Here is a 17202-nt window from a genome sequence, read left to right as displayed (position 1 = left end):
TTCATCCAACTTCATGTACCGTAATCCACCTTAATCCTGCCTAATGCACCTTGATCCACCTTAGTCAACCCTAGTCCACCTTAATTCACCTTAATTCAATCGCTAATCAATCATTAATTACCTTTGCGAATCGTTAATCATGTCTTATACACGGCTGGACAAGCTTTGGCTCGCTTCTGACCTTCCTTGGCTCACGTGATATTTTCTGTACCTCACAACGCGACCTTGAAGCAAGGCGATCTAAGGCTTTCGCCTCAAAAACAAACTTAGGTGGCTTAAAGAGAGGCTGCTTTAGTAACTTCCACTTGAAATATCAGTCCTGTCAAAACTTTCAGTCATACCATGTGTACAGCCTTGGTAAGTTTGATAAATACCCAGTAACGCAAGACAGACGATGACGGCACATTCAAGTTGCGGGCACCAACTACACGCGACCTCATCAATTTGGACTGCGTCTACTCCAAGCTATAGTTCCATACCTAGCAATAAACGGCGACTACAATGTATTCTGAGTAAACGAAGCACTCCCTTTATGGAGTTTAGAGACCTTTCTTTGCAGAAAAACGGTGCAAGCGCGCTAATGTACTTTCAAATCAGTGACGTCGCGCTGACGTAATATCGCTACAGTTTTAGTACGTTATCGAGAATTCAAAGTTTCGCTTTGCTTTCCTCAGCTAATGACCAACTTTTTTTCTCACCAAATAATCTGAACCATAGTGTTGAAAGAATAGTTCGAAGCTATTAACTCATTTACTGCTGCTCATTAACGTCCCAAAGCAACGTGCACACTCTACAAGCCGACGTATATATTTGGCGGCTCGGGGAAACATTTCGACCACCAAGGGTTCTCTTACGTGTACTCAAAGCACAGCTCGAGTGAGTTTTCGCATTCAAGCAGTATGGGAATTTGACAGCTGTAAACAAAGATCAACTTACCTCTATATAACATCATAGTTCCTTCAAATCGCCAATGGCACTTACCAATGTGAAGTGTTGGGAAGCCACGATCAATGGTGCTACTCTGGGTAACGTGCCCTGGGAGTAAAACGTTTTCTTTTTGGCCGTTGTCACCCTTTAGCCTTTAGTCACGTGCTTCTCCTTAAGAATGTGAAGGACATGTCTAATAATCTACAGCTGTTCAGCTGTCGTTTGTTTCTCACCTCGATAGGTTGCCACGATATATAGTAAGGTAGGTTCAATGTTGTACAAAAAAATGCCTCGGCAAGTTCAAGGCGGTATGATGTATAGCTCAGAGTAATTCAGAGTTGAAAATACGCTTAACCTTGCACTCGACCACGCAACGCTTGAAACAGCGAAGCTGGGGGATCGTAGCCCTGCATTTTCCGGAGGTGCGCGCGAACTTTTCATCTTATCACTCGTGATAATGATAATTTCTTTTCGCGCGTCTCGGACTTACGACCGTCACTACGCGTTGCATAGCGCAGCTTGCAACACTGCCACCGCGTTCCAATGCCGACACCGCGTTCCTGGAGACCCGCCCGTTAATGCGTCTCTCTCTCTCTCTCACACTCTCTCTCTCTCGCTCTCATAGCGTGCAAAACCTCTTCACCTCGCAGAGCACGAGCGTACGAACGCGCCAGCGACGAAGACGACGACACTCGAACGCAATCATTTGGTTCGCATAAATGCATACTCTGCAGGCGTGACAATATACCTGGGAGCGGACTAGCCGAACGAATTTGTTTCGCCCTGTTAAGAAAGGAGGGCTTGGTCTTGTTCATTTGTTTTTGAGACAGGTTGTCTCACGATTTGTGTATTTACGGGATCAAAATCACCAGTTCCTCCGTACTGTCATGCAAATGAGGCTGCGGCGACTACTCCCGGAACTTATAGTGTCGTCGTGTGAAATGATTAACGGTTCTGTAACCGGGTACCTACGCGAAGTGGTTCTCTCGTTCAGGTTGCTGAACGCACGATTTTCTTTAGAGTATTTATTTAATGTTAGGAAGGAAAAACTATATAAGGACCTAGTGGAAAACATGCTCCCAGAGCCCTTGTACCGTATCCCACATAGCGGAGGCCCAGGACAGGATGTGCTCAAACGAGTAAAGAAAATGCCTATACAACCATCAGTTAAAACCTTCTTCTTTCAGTTGCACACGAACACACTAGCTGTTAAAACCTGGCTTAAAGATAAAGGCATCTTTGTACCCTGGACTACTGACTGCTCCTTATGCAAGCAACCAGAAACGATCGAGCACGCATTTCTAGATTGTTGGGACCCAATCTTTCACTGGGATGTGCTTCAGCGCACATTAAAGAAACAATTACCCCTTGACCCATATGGCATTCGTTTCTTGCCGGTAGACGTATCCGAGGATATTCCGTACGATTTGATCATGGTCCTGGGACTCCACGCCTTGTGGAAAACGGGAATGGAATATCGGCATGCTGATGAAAATGTACGCCCTGTTCGCGAACATTTTATCGAAAGTGTTGTGCGTGTGCGAGATGTGTATCGTGCTCTAGCCGATCCACCAGACTGGATCCCTGTATTTGATGTGTTGGCTTGTATGAAAAGATTTTAATGCCGCGGTAGCCAAAGTCTGGCTGCCACGTTTTGTTCCCTGTAACGTGTTATTTCGGCAATAAAGAAAAAAAAAGACAGTATAGCCTAGTGGCTACGACGCTCGCTTTCGCACCGGGGCTACGCGGGTTTGAATCCCGCCTCGGTACGAAAGTTTATTTTATTTTATTTCTTCGTAATTTCTTGATACGCACCACAAATTACGGCTGGCTTAAACAGCTTCGCTGTTAAAAGCTGGTCTTATTGCAAAATAAAGCTAATGCTCATGATAGTAAACACCTCATAAAACCATGACATTGATATGTTTGCGCGTTATAACCTACCGTGATGCAAGCTTTACGTAACTGTATTCGTCTACTAGCAAGATACTGCAGTGTAGGATGATAAATGCATACCAATATATTGCCAATCTGAGGTAAATTCACCCTCATACAGTATCCGAAAATCCGCATTTATGTAGTGTGCCTCGATCGTTCTATAGAACAAAGTGTAGTGACTGAATAAGACGAAATTATTTATCTGGGCTTCTTAACTCTTAAACTGCATGCGTAATTGCAATTCAACACTTCACAGAAACGCATCTCATACATCTTCAACGACCCTGTAATAATACTCGATAGGGGAACAGCGCAAACAAAAAAAATGTCACAGTTTCGCCCTAACGGCGAAGCAATGAATGCGATAGCAACACAGCAATCTCATGCGAAGTAAGGTGAGCGGCTTTGGTAGCAATATGAATTGTAGTAAACATGAGCTGATTAAGTAAGCAGGTGTGCTGCGGCGTAAGTAGACCGACATGAAGAGAGACTCGATGACCACGAGAAGGTGCGTGTGAAACGGTGGTGTTGATGAGAAGCGCTTCCCATGGGCAGCGCGTGCGAAGGGACACACCTGTAGCGCTGCACTGCCGATCCGGGCAGCATTGCATGTGTAGCGTGCGTTGGAAAATGTGGCCCGACTATTACTAACTGAATGAACAAGCGTGGTGTGAGCGCGCACAAATATGAATAGATCACACTGAATGACTGCAGACAACGACCGTCAAAACTCTGGCAGCAAGCGGATACGCCGCAGCGGCGAAGGTACGTGCGGTCTATCGCTTCAACGGAAACTGAGCGGCGAATGCACGGCGCATAAAGGTCAGAGCCGCGTGAAGATAAGAGACGGTGCGAGCGAGCGACGAGCGCGGTTGTTGGCAGAGTGGAAGTGCGCCCCCCCCCCCCCCCCCCCCGCTCCCTCCGGCGCTGGCTTCCCGCTTCCTTGCTTGCGCGTGGGAGATTGAGTGCGTTCGCTCTCCGTGATAGCGCGCGTCCCCGCACGCTTCCGCTCGGGCATACGGCACGCGGCGAAGATTTTATCTATAGGGAACCTCACGGCGACGACGACGGCGACGGCGACGCCGACGGCAGAAATGCGGTTTAAGTGTCCATATAATTGCTATCGCAATAAAAACAAAAAAAAACACGACAAGAAGGGAGACACACACTAGCGCTGGTGTGTGCGTCCCTTCTTGTCTTGTCTTTTTTTTTTTGCGCTGTTCCCCTATCGAGTATGTACCGACTAGCCCAAGCCTCCACGGTCCTGTAATAATATTTTACGCGCTACTATTACATTTTATTGCGATAGCAATTATATGGACACTCCAAGCGCATTTTCGCCGTCACCGTCGCCGTCGTGGTGATGTTCCATATAAAGGTCAACGGCGATAAAATCGTCACCGCGCGACGTGCATTGTGTTTGCGAGTGAAAGCTTGCGAGAGTGAGCCGGCAACCGCAGCTTAATCTTGCGCACGCGACAGAAGAAGGCGGCCGGAAGCGCACGCTCTTCGTTCACGCGCGAGGAACGGGGAAGAGGCGACGGAGCCGAGAAGTGGGGGGGTTCTGCTTAGTGCTTACGTAGCTGCTGCTCACGGAGCTGCTGCTTACGGAGCTATCTTGAAAGCGATCTGCGATGGGCCAAAGTGCATCCGCCGAGTGCCGGTAGCTTGGTATGCGCTGCGCTTTCGACGTTTAGTTCACGTTGAAGCGAGAGCCAGCGCGAAGGTCAATTTGCTCGCTGCCGGTGGTGCGCTTTATCACTCCAGCGTTTTGACGAGCTCTCGCGGTCATCGAGTGAGATGTGTTCATGTTTATTTATTTATATTTAGTTACCTGTGCGTGCGTGACACCGTGCTTGTTTATTTAGTTAGTAAGCGAATATCTACAACTTTACACGGTGGATAAAGCTACTATCCTTATTTCGTATAGCTGTCTACTAATTTGCCATCGCAATCGATGCTTCGCCGTGCGGGCGTAAGTGTGACTTTTTTTAGTGTGCGCACGTTTTCTGTCAACTGCATATTTTCTAGATTATAATAATTCTGTACGCGTACCTTGCTGCTACTGTAACTTAGGGATTAAAGGAGCCTCAAGTTGCGTTTATGCTGCTTTTATATTTGCCTACTCCAAGTGGCATCAAAAGGGAAAAAAATTTTAAAAAGAAAGTGTCTGGTTTCTGAGACCCATCAACATGGTCCATGCTTGTCGGATAGCTAGATAGCTATAGAATTTTATGTTTGATCAATTTCTTTGATTTCTAGTATGACTTTTCAAAAAAGTGTGCACGTCAGTCTTGCCGTATCACAAAATAGTCCGCTCGTCGATTCCTCACAAACCGCGACCAGTCGGCGCTTCGTGCAGGAGACGTGGTCGTGGTGGCGCCCAACCACCGGCAAGGCGTACTTGGCTTTCTGCACCCGTCGTCCGTGGCCGGCGTGGACAAGGACGTGGCCGTTGCTGACGTCATGAGTGCAGTGCAGTGGGCGCACGACCACGCTAAAGCCTTCGGTGCTGACCCGAATCAGCTTGTGCTGGTCGGCCGCGGGACGGGCAGCTACCTGCTCTCCGCGGCTGCGCGCAACATGAACAACAACGTGGTGCGCCGAGCGTTCTACGATGGCATCGTCTACGGATCCTTTCTGCCATTCGATCCGGTGAATTGGACCATTTGTCGTTGCGTATACGATACCTCTGATGGCGATGATGATGATGAATTGTCAATTCACACTGAAGTTCCGTGCGCGCTAGCTAGACGTGCTTTCATAAGCCGGAAATTACAGGAGTATCTAAAATGCTCACTTTTTGTTTATAAGATAAACTAACTAATCATTATCATTATCATCGCCAGGCTACTTTATTGCGATGGCAACTATATGGACGCTTCATGCGCACTTATGCCGTCGTCGTCGATGTCGCCATCGCCATGATGTTCGGTATACAGTTCAGGGCAATAACATCGTCGCCGCGCTCCATATGCCGTGCTGCTACTGTAAACGTGCGAGGGTGTACCGACGATGGCGGGTCAATCTCGCGCGTACAAGGGAGGAAAGCGGGGAGGAAGCGTGCCGTCTTCCGTCGTGCGCAAAGCACCGTGGGGAGGGAGGGGGAGGGGGGCGTTTTTTTTTTTCGGCGGCTGCTGCATATGGCGCGGCCGCGTGGGCTCTACTCTGAAAGTCATCTGCGATGGGGTCAGAGGACACCGTGCGCTGTGTTTTCGCGTATAGTTCGCGTTGAAGCGAGAGGTATACACGAAGGTCAATGCGCTCCCTGCTGCAGCCGCGCTTCCTCACTCCAGCGTTTTGAAAGCGAGTTTCCGCGGTCAATTGAGTAAGATGTATTCACGGTTGCTTGTGCGTGCGTGACACCATGCTTGCTAATTTAGTTAGCAAGCGAATGTTTACAGGTTTATACGGCCGATAAAACTACTATCCTTACTTCGTATAGCTGTCTAGTAATTTGCTATTGCAACCCATGATTCGCCTTTCGGCCGAAACTGCGACATCTTATATCCACTGCAGGACGGAGGCCGCTCCCAACGATCTCCAATTACCTCTGTCTTGCGCTAGCTGATTCTAACTTGGGTCTGTAAATTTCCCAATTTCATTACCCACCCCCCTAATTTTCTGCCGTCCTCGACTGCACTTCTCTTCCTTTGGCACCATTCTTTAACTCTCATGGTCCACCGGTTATCTGCCCTACGCCTTACATGCCTTGCCCAGCTTCATTTTTTTTTCTCTTAATGTCGACTAGAATATCGGCTGTCCCCGTTTTTCTCTGATCCACACCGCTCTCTTCCTATCTCTTAACGTTACGCCTAACATTTCTCGTTCCATTGCCCTTTGCGTCGTGCTTAACTTGTTCTCGAGCCTAGAGGAAATACCAAAGAAATCCACTGGCAGCAAACGGCACCTTCAATGTAGCGGCAAGAAACAACTGTCCTTCGCGTCGTGTTCTATACAAAACCATTCCCAAAATGGACGCCCGTTATGAGCATAGCCATTATGGGTCAAAGATGAGTAAAGCACGCGTGGCGAAGTAGAGAAGACGTACAAGTCACAGCGAGTAATCTGGTGATAATCTGGCACAGCTTTAATAATTCTGTTAAGTTCCTGGTTCGTTTGTGCGTCCGTTGGCGTAACATTATTGGGGCTGGAGATACCTATGCTGCATGGTCACACCGACATGTGGCTCATTTCCCAAGAAAAAGTGCAGTAAAAAAGGGCAGATTCATTAGATCGTACACAAAGTCCAGTAGCAAAGTGGCAATAATTAAGCATAGGCTAAATTGCCTCGCACAGCTTAACCTTCGCAGCCTTAAGGACAATTGACTCAACATATAATTGAGTCAATAGTCTATTCACTCGATAGAGCGGTGTTTGGCTCCACTGAAATCTAAGACCACCGAGTGGTGTAGTCCGCATCTTGTCTCAAGAGTGTTCACCCACTGCGCAGTAACCAATACAAGAAGCTAATAAGACGAGCTATCGAATAGTTACAATGTAGAATCCCTGAGTGTATGGTCGACGCCTTGACATAAAAATTACCCAAAATTATGGTGTAGTGGATATCACCTTCTATTGCTGAGTGCCAGGTCCCGGGTTTTATTTCCAACTACACCAGCCTATTCCGATGTGAGCGGTGTCTGAAAGCTGTCGTGTACCGAGGCTATGTTCATTTTAAAGACTCCGGCTGGTCAAACTTATTCCTTGCACTAGCCTACGGCGCTTATCATAAACGTTGGATAAAGTCTTTCAATTGAAACAAGAATTCTCCTCCCATTGCGTCCTTCTGAACGCAGTTCCTTACTTGTATGCTAGCTGCTATCCAACCAGACTAGTTAATCGTTCAACTCTGGCAAAGCATGACATTGACTCTTCACAAACCTTTTAACGCGTTAGCCCCCGTGTCGCAGAAAATCCGGCGTCGGCGTAAGCATCGGCGTCTGGCGGAAATAATCATGCCGAACCACATCATCCCGAACCACCCCGACCGGGCGGGGCCCTTCACGTGGTGCAAGACGTTAGTGAACAAAAAGTGAATTTCTCAAAGTAAAATCCGTCAGAAATATTGTAACGCACGACTTAACCACAACCTACAGACGTGATAGCGTCAGATTGTTTTTTGAATATACAAGAAAAAAGTCTGGTAAGCTGCCAGGCATCTTTGAATGCTGTCGCGTTCCAATCCTAAAGGCGAAGCTTAAGCGTCCTCCAATTCTAGTGGTGTTCGCTGTACTTTCGTTGTAGGCAACATTGAAGAGAATGTTAATTGAAAACCGAGCCTTTCTAAATTATTATCGAGCCCCATGTCGCAGAAAATACGGTGTCGGTGTCGCCGTCAACGGCGTCCAATAGCGCTGTCGCGTTCCACTCTTATAGGCGAAGCTAAGCCTACTCGAAGTTATCACAGTAGTTTTGAGAAAACGGCATGAGTGCCTGAATTACACAAAAAGGATGCAAATAACAGACTTGAGGCTGCAGCAATAGCAAAATAAAACACATAAGATTTAAGTAAGTGAGGATTGCGCTTTACATATTTTCCATGCTTTTAGCAGCTAAGATCATTAAAGTGGCTCATGCACTGTTGAAGCGACAGGGCTGTCATTGCTTTCGAGGTCTCGTTCGACATCAATTTTATATCGCCTGTTCTTTTCATCAGCGTCGCGCACACAAACCAGGAAGTGAATCAATCAGTGTCGGCACTACACACCACACTCTTATCGAGGCATCGCCGCCAGGTGCACGAAATACCGCACAGACATTTCTGGACAAGGGCAATGCGCACGCAGGCGGTGCCGTACCTCAACCTGGCGTTGGCCTTGCACTGCGACGACACGGACCAGTCAGCGTGGGTGTCATGCTTCCGCGCCGCGCCCGTCGACAAGCTGTTGCAGGGCGCGCAAGCATCGCCCCACTGCCCTCTGCCATTCACGCCGTACATCAATGTTGAGTTGCTGCTGGCAGCACCCGTCGCCACGCCGCGCACCATAGTAGCTGGAGCGAACGCAGCCGATGACAAGGCGCTCTTCATGGAGCGCATCCTGCCACTCGCACAGGTATGCAGTTTGAAACAGGTGTGCGCGGATACCGTGCGATCAGTCCTATATGACTGGTACAAACGGCAAGGTGTGCAACAAGACCCCCCAGCATCTGTTAAGGGGTAGTCCGGGTCCTTTCTGCAGTCTTTCAACTTGTCAACTAGCTCAACCAATCGTCTTTCCGACACGTCGTCCGACAGAGGGACCGGTTTTGAAGCGCATGCTTTCGCCACTTAAAGCGAGATACTGGTGCTTCGACAAATGGCGTCCGCGGTGCGAGTTGCGAAGTGCCTGAAAGGTGGCAGTTGCTTAGACTTTTTGGAAGGAGCCGGAATGTGATAGAAGCTGCTTTAAACTCGTTCGATGCAGGTTGATGGGACAGCATATATGTCGCCTGTCAAATTGCAACGCATCCTCCTACGATGCGTTGTCTGCCTAGAAAGTCCACCGGAAAGCCTTTTGTAGGCTGTTAGGAAACATTTCGGTCTGTAGGCAGCACTGCCGCCAACGTGGTAGTCGAATGTTTCGCTGTATGCAGCTGAGAGCGCACAGTTTTTCGTAAGAGATCAGTTGCTCTCTCTTTCTTTGGGTTATTAGAAGAGGGGCACAAATTAACACACATACATTAAGAAGTGCAGACAAGATGAGTGTCACTACAAACTGTTTTATTAGGCCTTGAAAGTTCGCCTATATATTGCACATTATTGCAATAAATGCGCAGAGCCTCATCATGACAGGTGGAAGAGCAGAAAAGAAACAGATCAGTTGTTTTCTAGTTCCAAATCAGAAGGCGCTTTCTGACGGGATACACGAAGGATGCGGACGCGTGTCTGTCATTATTCATAACATAAAGGCGTCTCATGATAAAAAAATTCTTGCTTGGTGTATTCCATGTAAAGACCATGAAAGGCGGCTAACACCTCCGACACGCAAGCAGCGGCAATATTAATCGCCCTTAGTGCTTCAATGTGTACGGTGAAAGGCCGGAATTTTCCGGTGCTAAGATGTGGAATGCTACCTTTGAAATAAAACTTGCAACAAATTTCGACGTAATATGTAAGCGCTATACTTCCTCTCTAACCGAGTACTCTCTTGACCTTTTCCTCGTGTAGTTTTCATTTTGTGTACTATACCCTTAGTTCGTTTTTTTTTTTTTTTTTTTTTTTGTGTGTGTGTGTGTGTGTGTTTGGGCTTTGTTATTGTTGTGGACTATTATGTGGTGGTTCATGTAAAAATGCAGCTGGTTACTAATTAGTACTTATGTACAGAAATTATATGTACTTATTAGCAGTAAAAGATTGCTAATTATTTTTGTGTTGGACCGGTAAGTAGCCATTTCGACTATCGGTCCAAGTATTTATGTATTAACTTTGCCTAATCATATAATTAAGTTCTTCCCTTCTGATTATTATTGATTTATTGACATGACAGCAATGTTATTTTCTTACAAAAGTCACCGCCTAAGATCTCAAGTTGTCGAAAAGCTCGCTTTCTTTACTTTTCAACAATTCAACCAATTCCGACAATTATAATAACACGGTGTTTCAGCTTACTTGTTCCAACCGTTAAATAGATAAAGATCAGTAGTCGCTGCCCTGTCGAGGAAATGGGGGTAAGCGAAGCCTGTCGTGTGTTTCATCGGTGTTCCTCTGAACGAATTGCACTGACGAGTACCACGTTGTGCTCAAACCACAACCGGTCACACGCACTGCAGCTGGCTCCGAAGTTCCGGTTGAGAAACTCGCGTTGAAATCTGGCCGTCGCACCGGGGAAGTTGGCGCTAGTGTTCCCGAGGCGTGCACCACCGTTGTCGGCTTCCTGGAAGGCAACACGACGCTCACGTTTGGCCTCAACATCGTGCTCCCCCAACTCGGAGTCCGCGGCTCTTCGCTGACGTTTCGCCTGGGCTTCGGAAGCCCTCAAGCTAGAATCGGCACGTCGACGACGAGCCCTTTCCCGAGCGCGTTCATTCTGGATGGATTTCCGTGTAATATCTTAAGAATGAAATGTGTCCGTTACGTAAGACAATGAATGGCTCATACCCCCTTAAGAAATAGCTCATACCCCCGTAAACGCGGCCTCCCCATTACGATGTCAGAAGAGAAGCGAAATTCTACGCTGGAATGACTCCGGCAATGCCGCCAGCTGTGGAAGCAGACGACGACGACGAACGCGGGAGCAGTGGCATGAGCGCGTGCCGAGCACCTGCCACGTGCCTGTGCAGCTGTGAGAGCAGCTGGTTTTTTTTTTTTTTTTTCTTTTTTTTTTCTTTTTTTTTTAGGGGCGAAGCTCCTTATAGCGGCACCCGTTCCGTCCCCGTCGTCGTAGTAGTAGTGTGTAACCAGTAGTGTGTAACCAGTCTGAGAAAAATGAGAAAAAAAAAATCCGAAGTTGTGTCCGTAGCGCGGAATCGAACCAGGGACCCCTCGCTTCCGAGCGCGCGGCGTTAGCCCACTACGCCACGAAGCTTTTTTTTTTTTTTTTTTTTCTTTTTTTTTTTTTCTTTATTGCCGAAATAACACGTTACAGGGAACAAAACGGGGCAGCCAGACTTTGGCTACCGCGGCATTAAAATCTTTTCATACAAGCCAACACATCAAATACAGGGATCCAGTCTGGTGGATCGGCTAGAGCACGATACACATCTCGCACACGCACAACACTTTCGATAAAATGTTCGCGAACAGGGCGTACATTTTCATCAGCATGCCGATATTCCATTCTCGTTTTCCACAAGGCGTGGAGTCCCAGGACCATGATCAAATCGTACGGAATATCCTCGGATACGTCTACCGGCAAGAAACGAATGCCATATGGGTCAAGGGGTAATTGTTTCTTTAATGTGCGCTGAAGCACATCCCAGTGAAAGATTGGGTCCCAACAATCTAGAAATGCGTGCTCGATCGTTTCTGGTTTCTTGCATAAGGAGCAGTCAGTAGTCCAGGGTACAAAGATGCCTTTATCTTTAAGCCAGGTTTTAACAGCGAGTGTGTTCGTGTGCAACTGAAAGAAGAAGGTTTTCACTGATGGTTGTATAGGCATTTTCTTTACTCGTTTGAGCACATCCTGTCCTGGGCCTCCGCTATGTGGGATACGGTACAAGGGCTCTGGGAGCATGTTTTCCACTAGGTCCTTATATAGTTTTTCCTTCCTAACATTAAATAAATACTCTAAAGAAAATCGTGCGTTCAGCAACCTGAACGAGAGAACCACTTCGCGTAGGTACCCGGTTACAGAACCGTTAATCATTTCACGCGACGACACTATAAGTTCTGGGAGTAGTCGCCGCAGCCTCATTTGCATGACAGTACGGAGGAACTGGTGATTTTGATCCCGTAAATACACAAATCGTGACACAACCTGTCTCAAAAACAAATGAACAAGACCAAGCCCTCCTTTCTTAACAGGGCGAAACAAATTCGTTCGGCTAGTCCGCTCCCAGGTGGATGCCCAAATAAAAACAGCAAAAACACGGTGGAGTTTTTGTATGCTAATTCGGGATGCACATAACACATTCATCACATACCAGATTTTCGAAATGAGAAAAATGTTGCAGACAGTAGCCCGTGAAAAAATAGACAATTGTCTGCCTTGCCACGCAGTAGACTTTTCTTTCGCGCATTGCGCCTGGTCAGACCAGTACGCTTCTGGCTCACGATAAGATTCAAGTGGCACGCCTAGGTAACGCGTTAGAGTTGTCGACCAACGTAAGCGAGAGAAGTGATCTGGCGTGACATTCCAGTCGCCATGCCAAAACCCGTAACTCTTATCCCAGTTTATTTGGGCACCGGTGCAGTCACAAAAATCACAAACGATGTTAGTGGCTTGTTTGATGCTCTCACTGTCCGAGCAGAATACGGCAACATCATCTGCGTAAGCCAAAATCTTGACGTGTGCTGTCTGCAGCCTGAAGCCCGTAATAGCTTCACTGTGGTCAATAGCCAAACATAGCGGTTCGAGATAAAGTGCGAACAGCAAAGGTGACAAAGGGCATCCTTGCCTCACTGAGGAGCGAACGTTCACGCTCTCCGTAAGGTCACCGTTGACTATAATACGCGTGGTGCAGTCCGTGTACGCCATTCTTACGCCTTCTAGTATTACATGGCCAACATTTGAGTGTTCTAGAATGCCGAATAAAACCTCGTGCGAGACACGGTCAAAAGCTTTTGCCAGGTCGAGCTGCATCATTGCCACGCGTTCGCCTAAAACATCACAACATTCAAGCACACTTCGTGCTACGTGTATGTTTGTCGCTATGCTGCGGCCTTTAATACCACAAGTCTGATGTGGCCCTACCAGTTTTGTAATAACCCCCTGGAGTCTTCTGGCTAATACCTTCATAAATATTTTATAGTCAACGTTAGTGAGGCTGATCGGACGATAAGAACCCACAGAGAGACGTTTTTCCGGGTCATCACTTTTGGGTATCAGCACAACGTGTGATCTTCTGAAAGACAGCGGAACTCGCTTGCTGTCATAAGCTTCAGCGAAAACATTAAGCAACAAGGGAGCGACCCTACCTTTAAAGGCTTTGTAGAAGGCGGCCCCAAGGCCATCGGGCCCGGGCGCTTTTCCCGGCGTCAAGTCGCCGATTGCATCCTCGACTTCCCGTAGAGTAATCTGCTCTTCCAAACGTGCTTTAACGTCATCGTCCAGCTTCGGCATAAACAGTAAAAATCTCTCCCGGAACCCTTCCATAATGTTCCTTTGTTGTCCAAGCAGCACAGTAAAATGATCAGCTATCACGCGCATGATCACCTTCCTATCCGACGTCATATCGTTGCCACTAGCTATTTGACTGATTTCTTTCTGGCACGCATATCTCTTTTCATCAGACAACGCCCGCTTCGTTGGTCTTTCACCTACCCACAATTTTTCTGCTCTTGTCCGTATTATCGCGGCCTTATACTTCTCAGCGTCAATTTGCTCCAGTTGGCTCTTCACGTCTCTCATTTCCTTCTTAAAAACACCAGGCTGTGTGTTTTCCATGCAAGTAAAATATTCAAGCTGCTCGCGAAGCTCTCGTTCACTTTGGTTCCGCTTATACTTGAGGGCACTACCTCTTTCGATGGCAGCTATTTTAACTCTTTGCTTAAATTCCTCCCATTCGGCCGCTAGATTTGTTGACTGCGCAGCGCGTAGCTTGTCCAGTTCATCCGTCACTACTATAACGAACTTTTCGTCCTCCAGGAGCTTCACATTAAATTTCCAGAGGTTCCAATTCAAACGTGTTTTCGCCTGCCCTCTGCCAAACCCGGCAATAACCAAACAATGGTCGCTAAAAGAAATCGGTTTCACATCGTACGTGGTGCACAACGCAACTAGTTCAGCTGAGACATAGATTCTATCCAACCTTGCATGGCTATCTCGCTGAAAGTGGGTATAAATCGGGCGAGTACCATTGGAAAAAACGTTGCCCACGTCATCTAAACCGTGATCATGTACTATCTCCGATAACAACTCGGCGCTCTTATCATGGATACGGCTCTTTTTGGATCGATCTTCAGCTGCACAAACACAGTTGAAGTCGCCTAGGAGTAATAGCACTTTATCACAGTTTAGGTACGTTTGAAACCTCTCAAAAAAAAATGTGCGATCTCTTTCAACATTTGGCGCATAAGCGCACACAACGCGGTAACTCACACCCGAAAGACTAAAATCCACCACTAAAAGGCGGCCAGATTGGCATGACTCAACCATTTGTATGCAACTACAAAAGTCGTTACGTATGAAAACGGCACAACCACCAGAACTGCCAACAGCATGACAAAAATGTACATTGAAATGAGGACGAAAAACGGACACCATTCGGTCGGCTACTTCCGGTTTCTCTATTTTAGTCTCCTGAACTGCGACCAAGTCCAAATCGTTTTCGAGCAGTAAGCGGCTTAATTGGCACTGTCGCCTTCTAGCGCTTAGCCCTCGTACATTCAGGGTTGCTACGCGCAAGCTCGCTTCAGTTAACAGGGCCATGACTGCAAATTATGTTGCCCTTCCGAATGGTGTCCGTTGCGAAGAACAAACCATAGATGAAAATTAATGCCATATTTTCCTCACAGGATGACACCGCGAAACTAAACCCGGCCAGCGGCCGTAAAGCTGTCGCGTCTGGAGAGCAGCGCAAGAAAAGTGATGCACATTGCACTTTTTGACAATTTTTGACCCACCCCAACCCCACCCCCCATTTACTCGCCGTAAGGAACATCTCCTACGGAGGCGGATTCACCGCCCGCAGTGGTTCGCCCGGAATGTTAGGTCGCGGTCTATAAGGAGAGCGCCTCACACCTGGCGTTTTTGTCGGCGGCTCGCTGCCTCCACCGTCGTCCCGCTGTTGCTCACTGTCCACCGTCATCTCATACGCCCGCTTCCCGGCCATCGAGCTAGCTCCGTCGCGCGAAGCATCCATGCACTCCTCCACGGATTCAGTCACGCTCACCGGAAGCTGCACATCTGGTGGCGTATCCCGTCCAGTCGATGCAGAGTCAACACCTTTGGCGGGCTCGTGCTGGTCCTTGGAAGTTACGGCGTTTTGCTGCTTGTTACGCTCGCCCTCCGGACAAGAGGACGGTTTAGACGGCTGTGCTTCACGGGAGTTTGCCTGAGGCGTCGCCTCTTCCAAGTCTGCCTCGTCCATGAGCAGATCGGCGGTGTCCTCGCTGCCCCCAGGCCCCGTCACGCTGGCGTACGTTCGCTCACACTGGCCGTCTTCGTGACCGAAACGCCGACACACACCACATCGCGGGATGCGGCACTCGTGACGGATATGGCCCGTTCCCCGGCAGCGAAGGCAGAGCGGAGCCCTGCCCGGTACAACGACGAGGGCGAGCTCACCGGACACACTTAGCTGGTGTGGCAAGTCGTCAATTTTGACTCCGGCGTTCAGCTTCAGAGTCACAAGCCTCGTTGTAGACCCTTTGTCAGTCAATCCCTCGGCCCGCCAACGCTCCCTGACAATGTCGGTGACTTTACCGAAAGGCATGAAGGCAAGGCGCACGTCCTCGTCAGGCACACTGTGGAGCAACCAGTGTACCTTCATTCGGACGTCCCTGTTGGCCGGGTCGATGACGATACAGCGCTTGCTTTTAACTTGCAGTTCACCGATGCTGACCAACTTCCTGACCGCTTCTGCGTCCTTAAAGGTGACCGCCCACACATGGCTCATACGGTACGCCCCCAAGGCGACTACCTCGGGGAGCACCGAATACTGGGCCAGAGCGTCGCGGAAGTCTTCTACCCTGTAGGGGCGAGCCTTGACGTCCGCGTGCAAAAACACGGTATTTAAAACGAACCGACCTGTAGGCAGACTGGGCAGAACAACCTGGTATTCGCTTTCCATTGCCGATAACCTGTTACCGCGGCCGAGCTTGGCCGCTATCGCCGCTCCGTCGGAGCTCATGAAAAAACACGTCCGTTCGCTAGCGCGGCCGGAAGGCCACTACGCCACGAAGCGGACATGGACACACGCACCGCGATGGCAATAAATACCCAACATTAACGAAAGGCCGCGTTTCTAGCGCGTTTCTAACGCGTTTGTGCTAGCGCGTTACGGCCCGTGTAAGAAGCTGGTGTAAGACGCTGTGGCCTCTCAGCCTTACCTTCAACGCGTTTCGAACGCGCTGCCCAAAGCGGTGGCAAGTCAAGTTCAAGTCGATGATGATAAGTGGTTCTTGAGGGAAAGGGAAAGGTTGGCGCTATCTTCTGCAGCCCTTGAGGGAGCACGGCTCAGCGCCAAGCAAGTCGAGGAGCGTTTATGAATACGGGGGGTATACTCTCTCAGCAGTCATGTGATGGCGTCGGCAAACGCGGTGCACGTTCCGGCATGTGTAAATGGCTGCGTAAGACGCTGTGGCCGCTCCCCCTTACTAGAGAGTACTGCACGTTTCTAACGCGTTTGTGCTAGCGTCCCCTTAAGCGGGAGAGCCGATGATTCCCTCCGGAGCTTCGCCCACTCATCATCATTCACCCTGTGGATATGCTGTGATTTTTTTTAGCGTTACATCGCCGGCGCAGGCTAGCGTGCACAAGCTTCGCTTGAAAAATACGATGTCTGTGATACACGAATGAAATCAACTCATTATCGGCAACTGTCGTCTTGAGCAATTCAAAGTATGTTTGCTGCGAAACGCTGCACCTCCGAACCGTCACCCACTGCCTCCTGGCTTACCGCGTGCCGGACGCATGCTTCTTTTCCGGCTACAGTCTGGCTTTGCCCTCACGCCAGACGTGCTAGAAAAGGGTCGTACTTACGCAAGATGTTGGGCCGAGGCAAGTCAGTTAGATGCTTACGCTGACGACCACT

General features: G+C 48.6%; 2 protein-coding genes across 2 annotated transcripts; one reads left to right on the top strand and one right to left on the bottom strand.

Annotated features, from left to right (window-relative positions):
- Positions 1 to 342: 342 nt before the first annotated feature.
- LOC119456600 (cholinesterase 1-like) lies at positions 343 to 9029 on the top strand. The gene is made up of 3 exons (XM_037718429.1): positions 343 to 357; positions 5179 to 5520; positions 8655 to 9029. Exons 1-3 carry the CDS (start codon positions 343 to 345, stop codon positions 9027 to 9029), a joined length of 732 nt encoding a protein of 243 aa, XP_037574357.1.
- Positions 9030 to 15111: 6082 nt separating this feature from the next.
- LOC125946279 (uncharacterized) lies at positions 15112 to 16820 on the bottom strand. The gene has a single exon (XM_049668977.1). It carries the CDS (start codon positions 16297 to 16299, stop codon positions 15112 to 15114), a length of 1188 nt encoding a protein of 395 aa, XP_049524934.1. The 5' UTR covers positions 16300 to 16820.
- Between the last annotated feature and the right edge of the window lie 382 nt (positions 16821 to 17202).

This window comes from Dermacentor silvarum, chromosome 6, assembly GCF_013339745.2.
Source record: "Dermacentor silvarum isolate Dsil-2018 chromosome 6, BIME_Dsil_1.4, whole genome shotgun sequence".
Lineage (NCBI taxonomy): Eukaryota > Metazoa > Arthropoda > Arachnida > Ixodida > Ixodidae > Dermacentor > Dermacentor silvarum.
The sequence above is the reverse complement of the archived record's forward strand: the minus strand, read 5'-3'. Positions and strand labels throughout refer to the sequence as shown.

What these genes read in the sequence shown, in the direction of transcription:
- LOC119456600 (XM_037718429.1), top strand. An exon ending in CCTTTCTGCCATTCGATCCG is followed by an intron (nt 5,521 to 8,654) that starts GTGAATTGGACC and finishes ATGCGCACGCAG; the next exon opens with GCGGTGCCGTACCTCAACCT.
- LOC125946279 (XM_049668977.1), bottom strand. Translation starts at nt 16,299, where the DNA reads ATGAGCTCCGACGGAGCGGCGATAGCGGCCAAGCTCGGCCGCGGTAAC.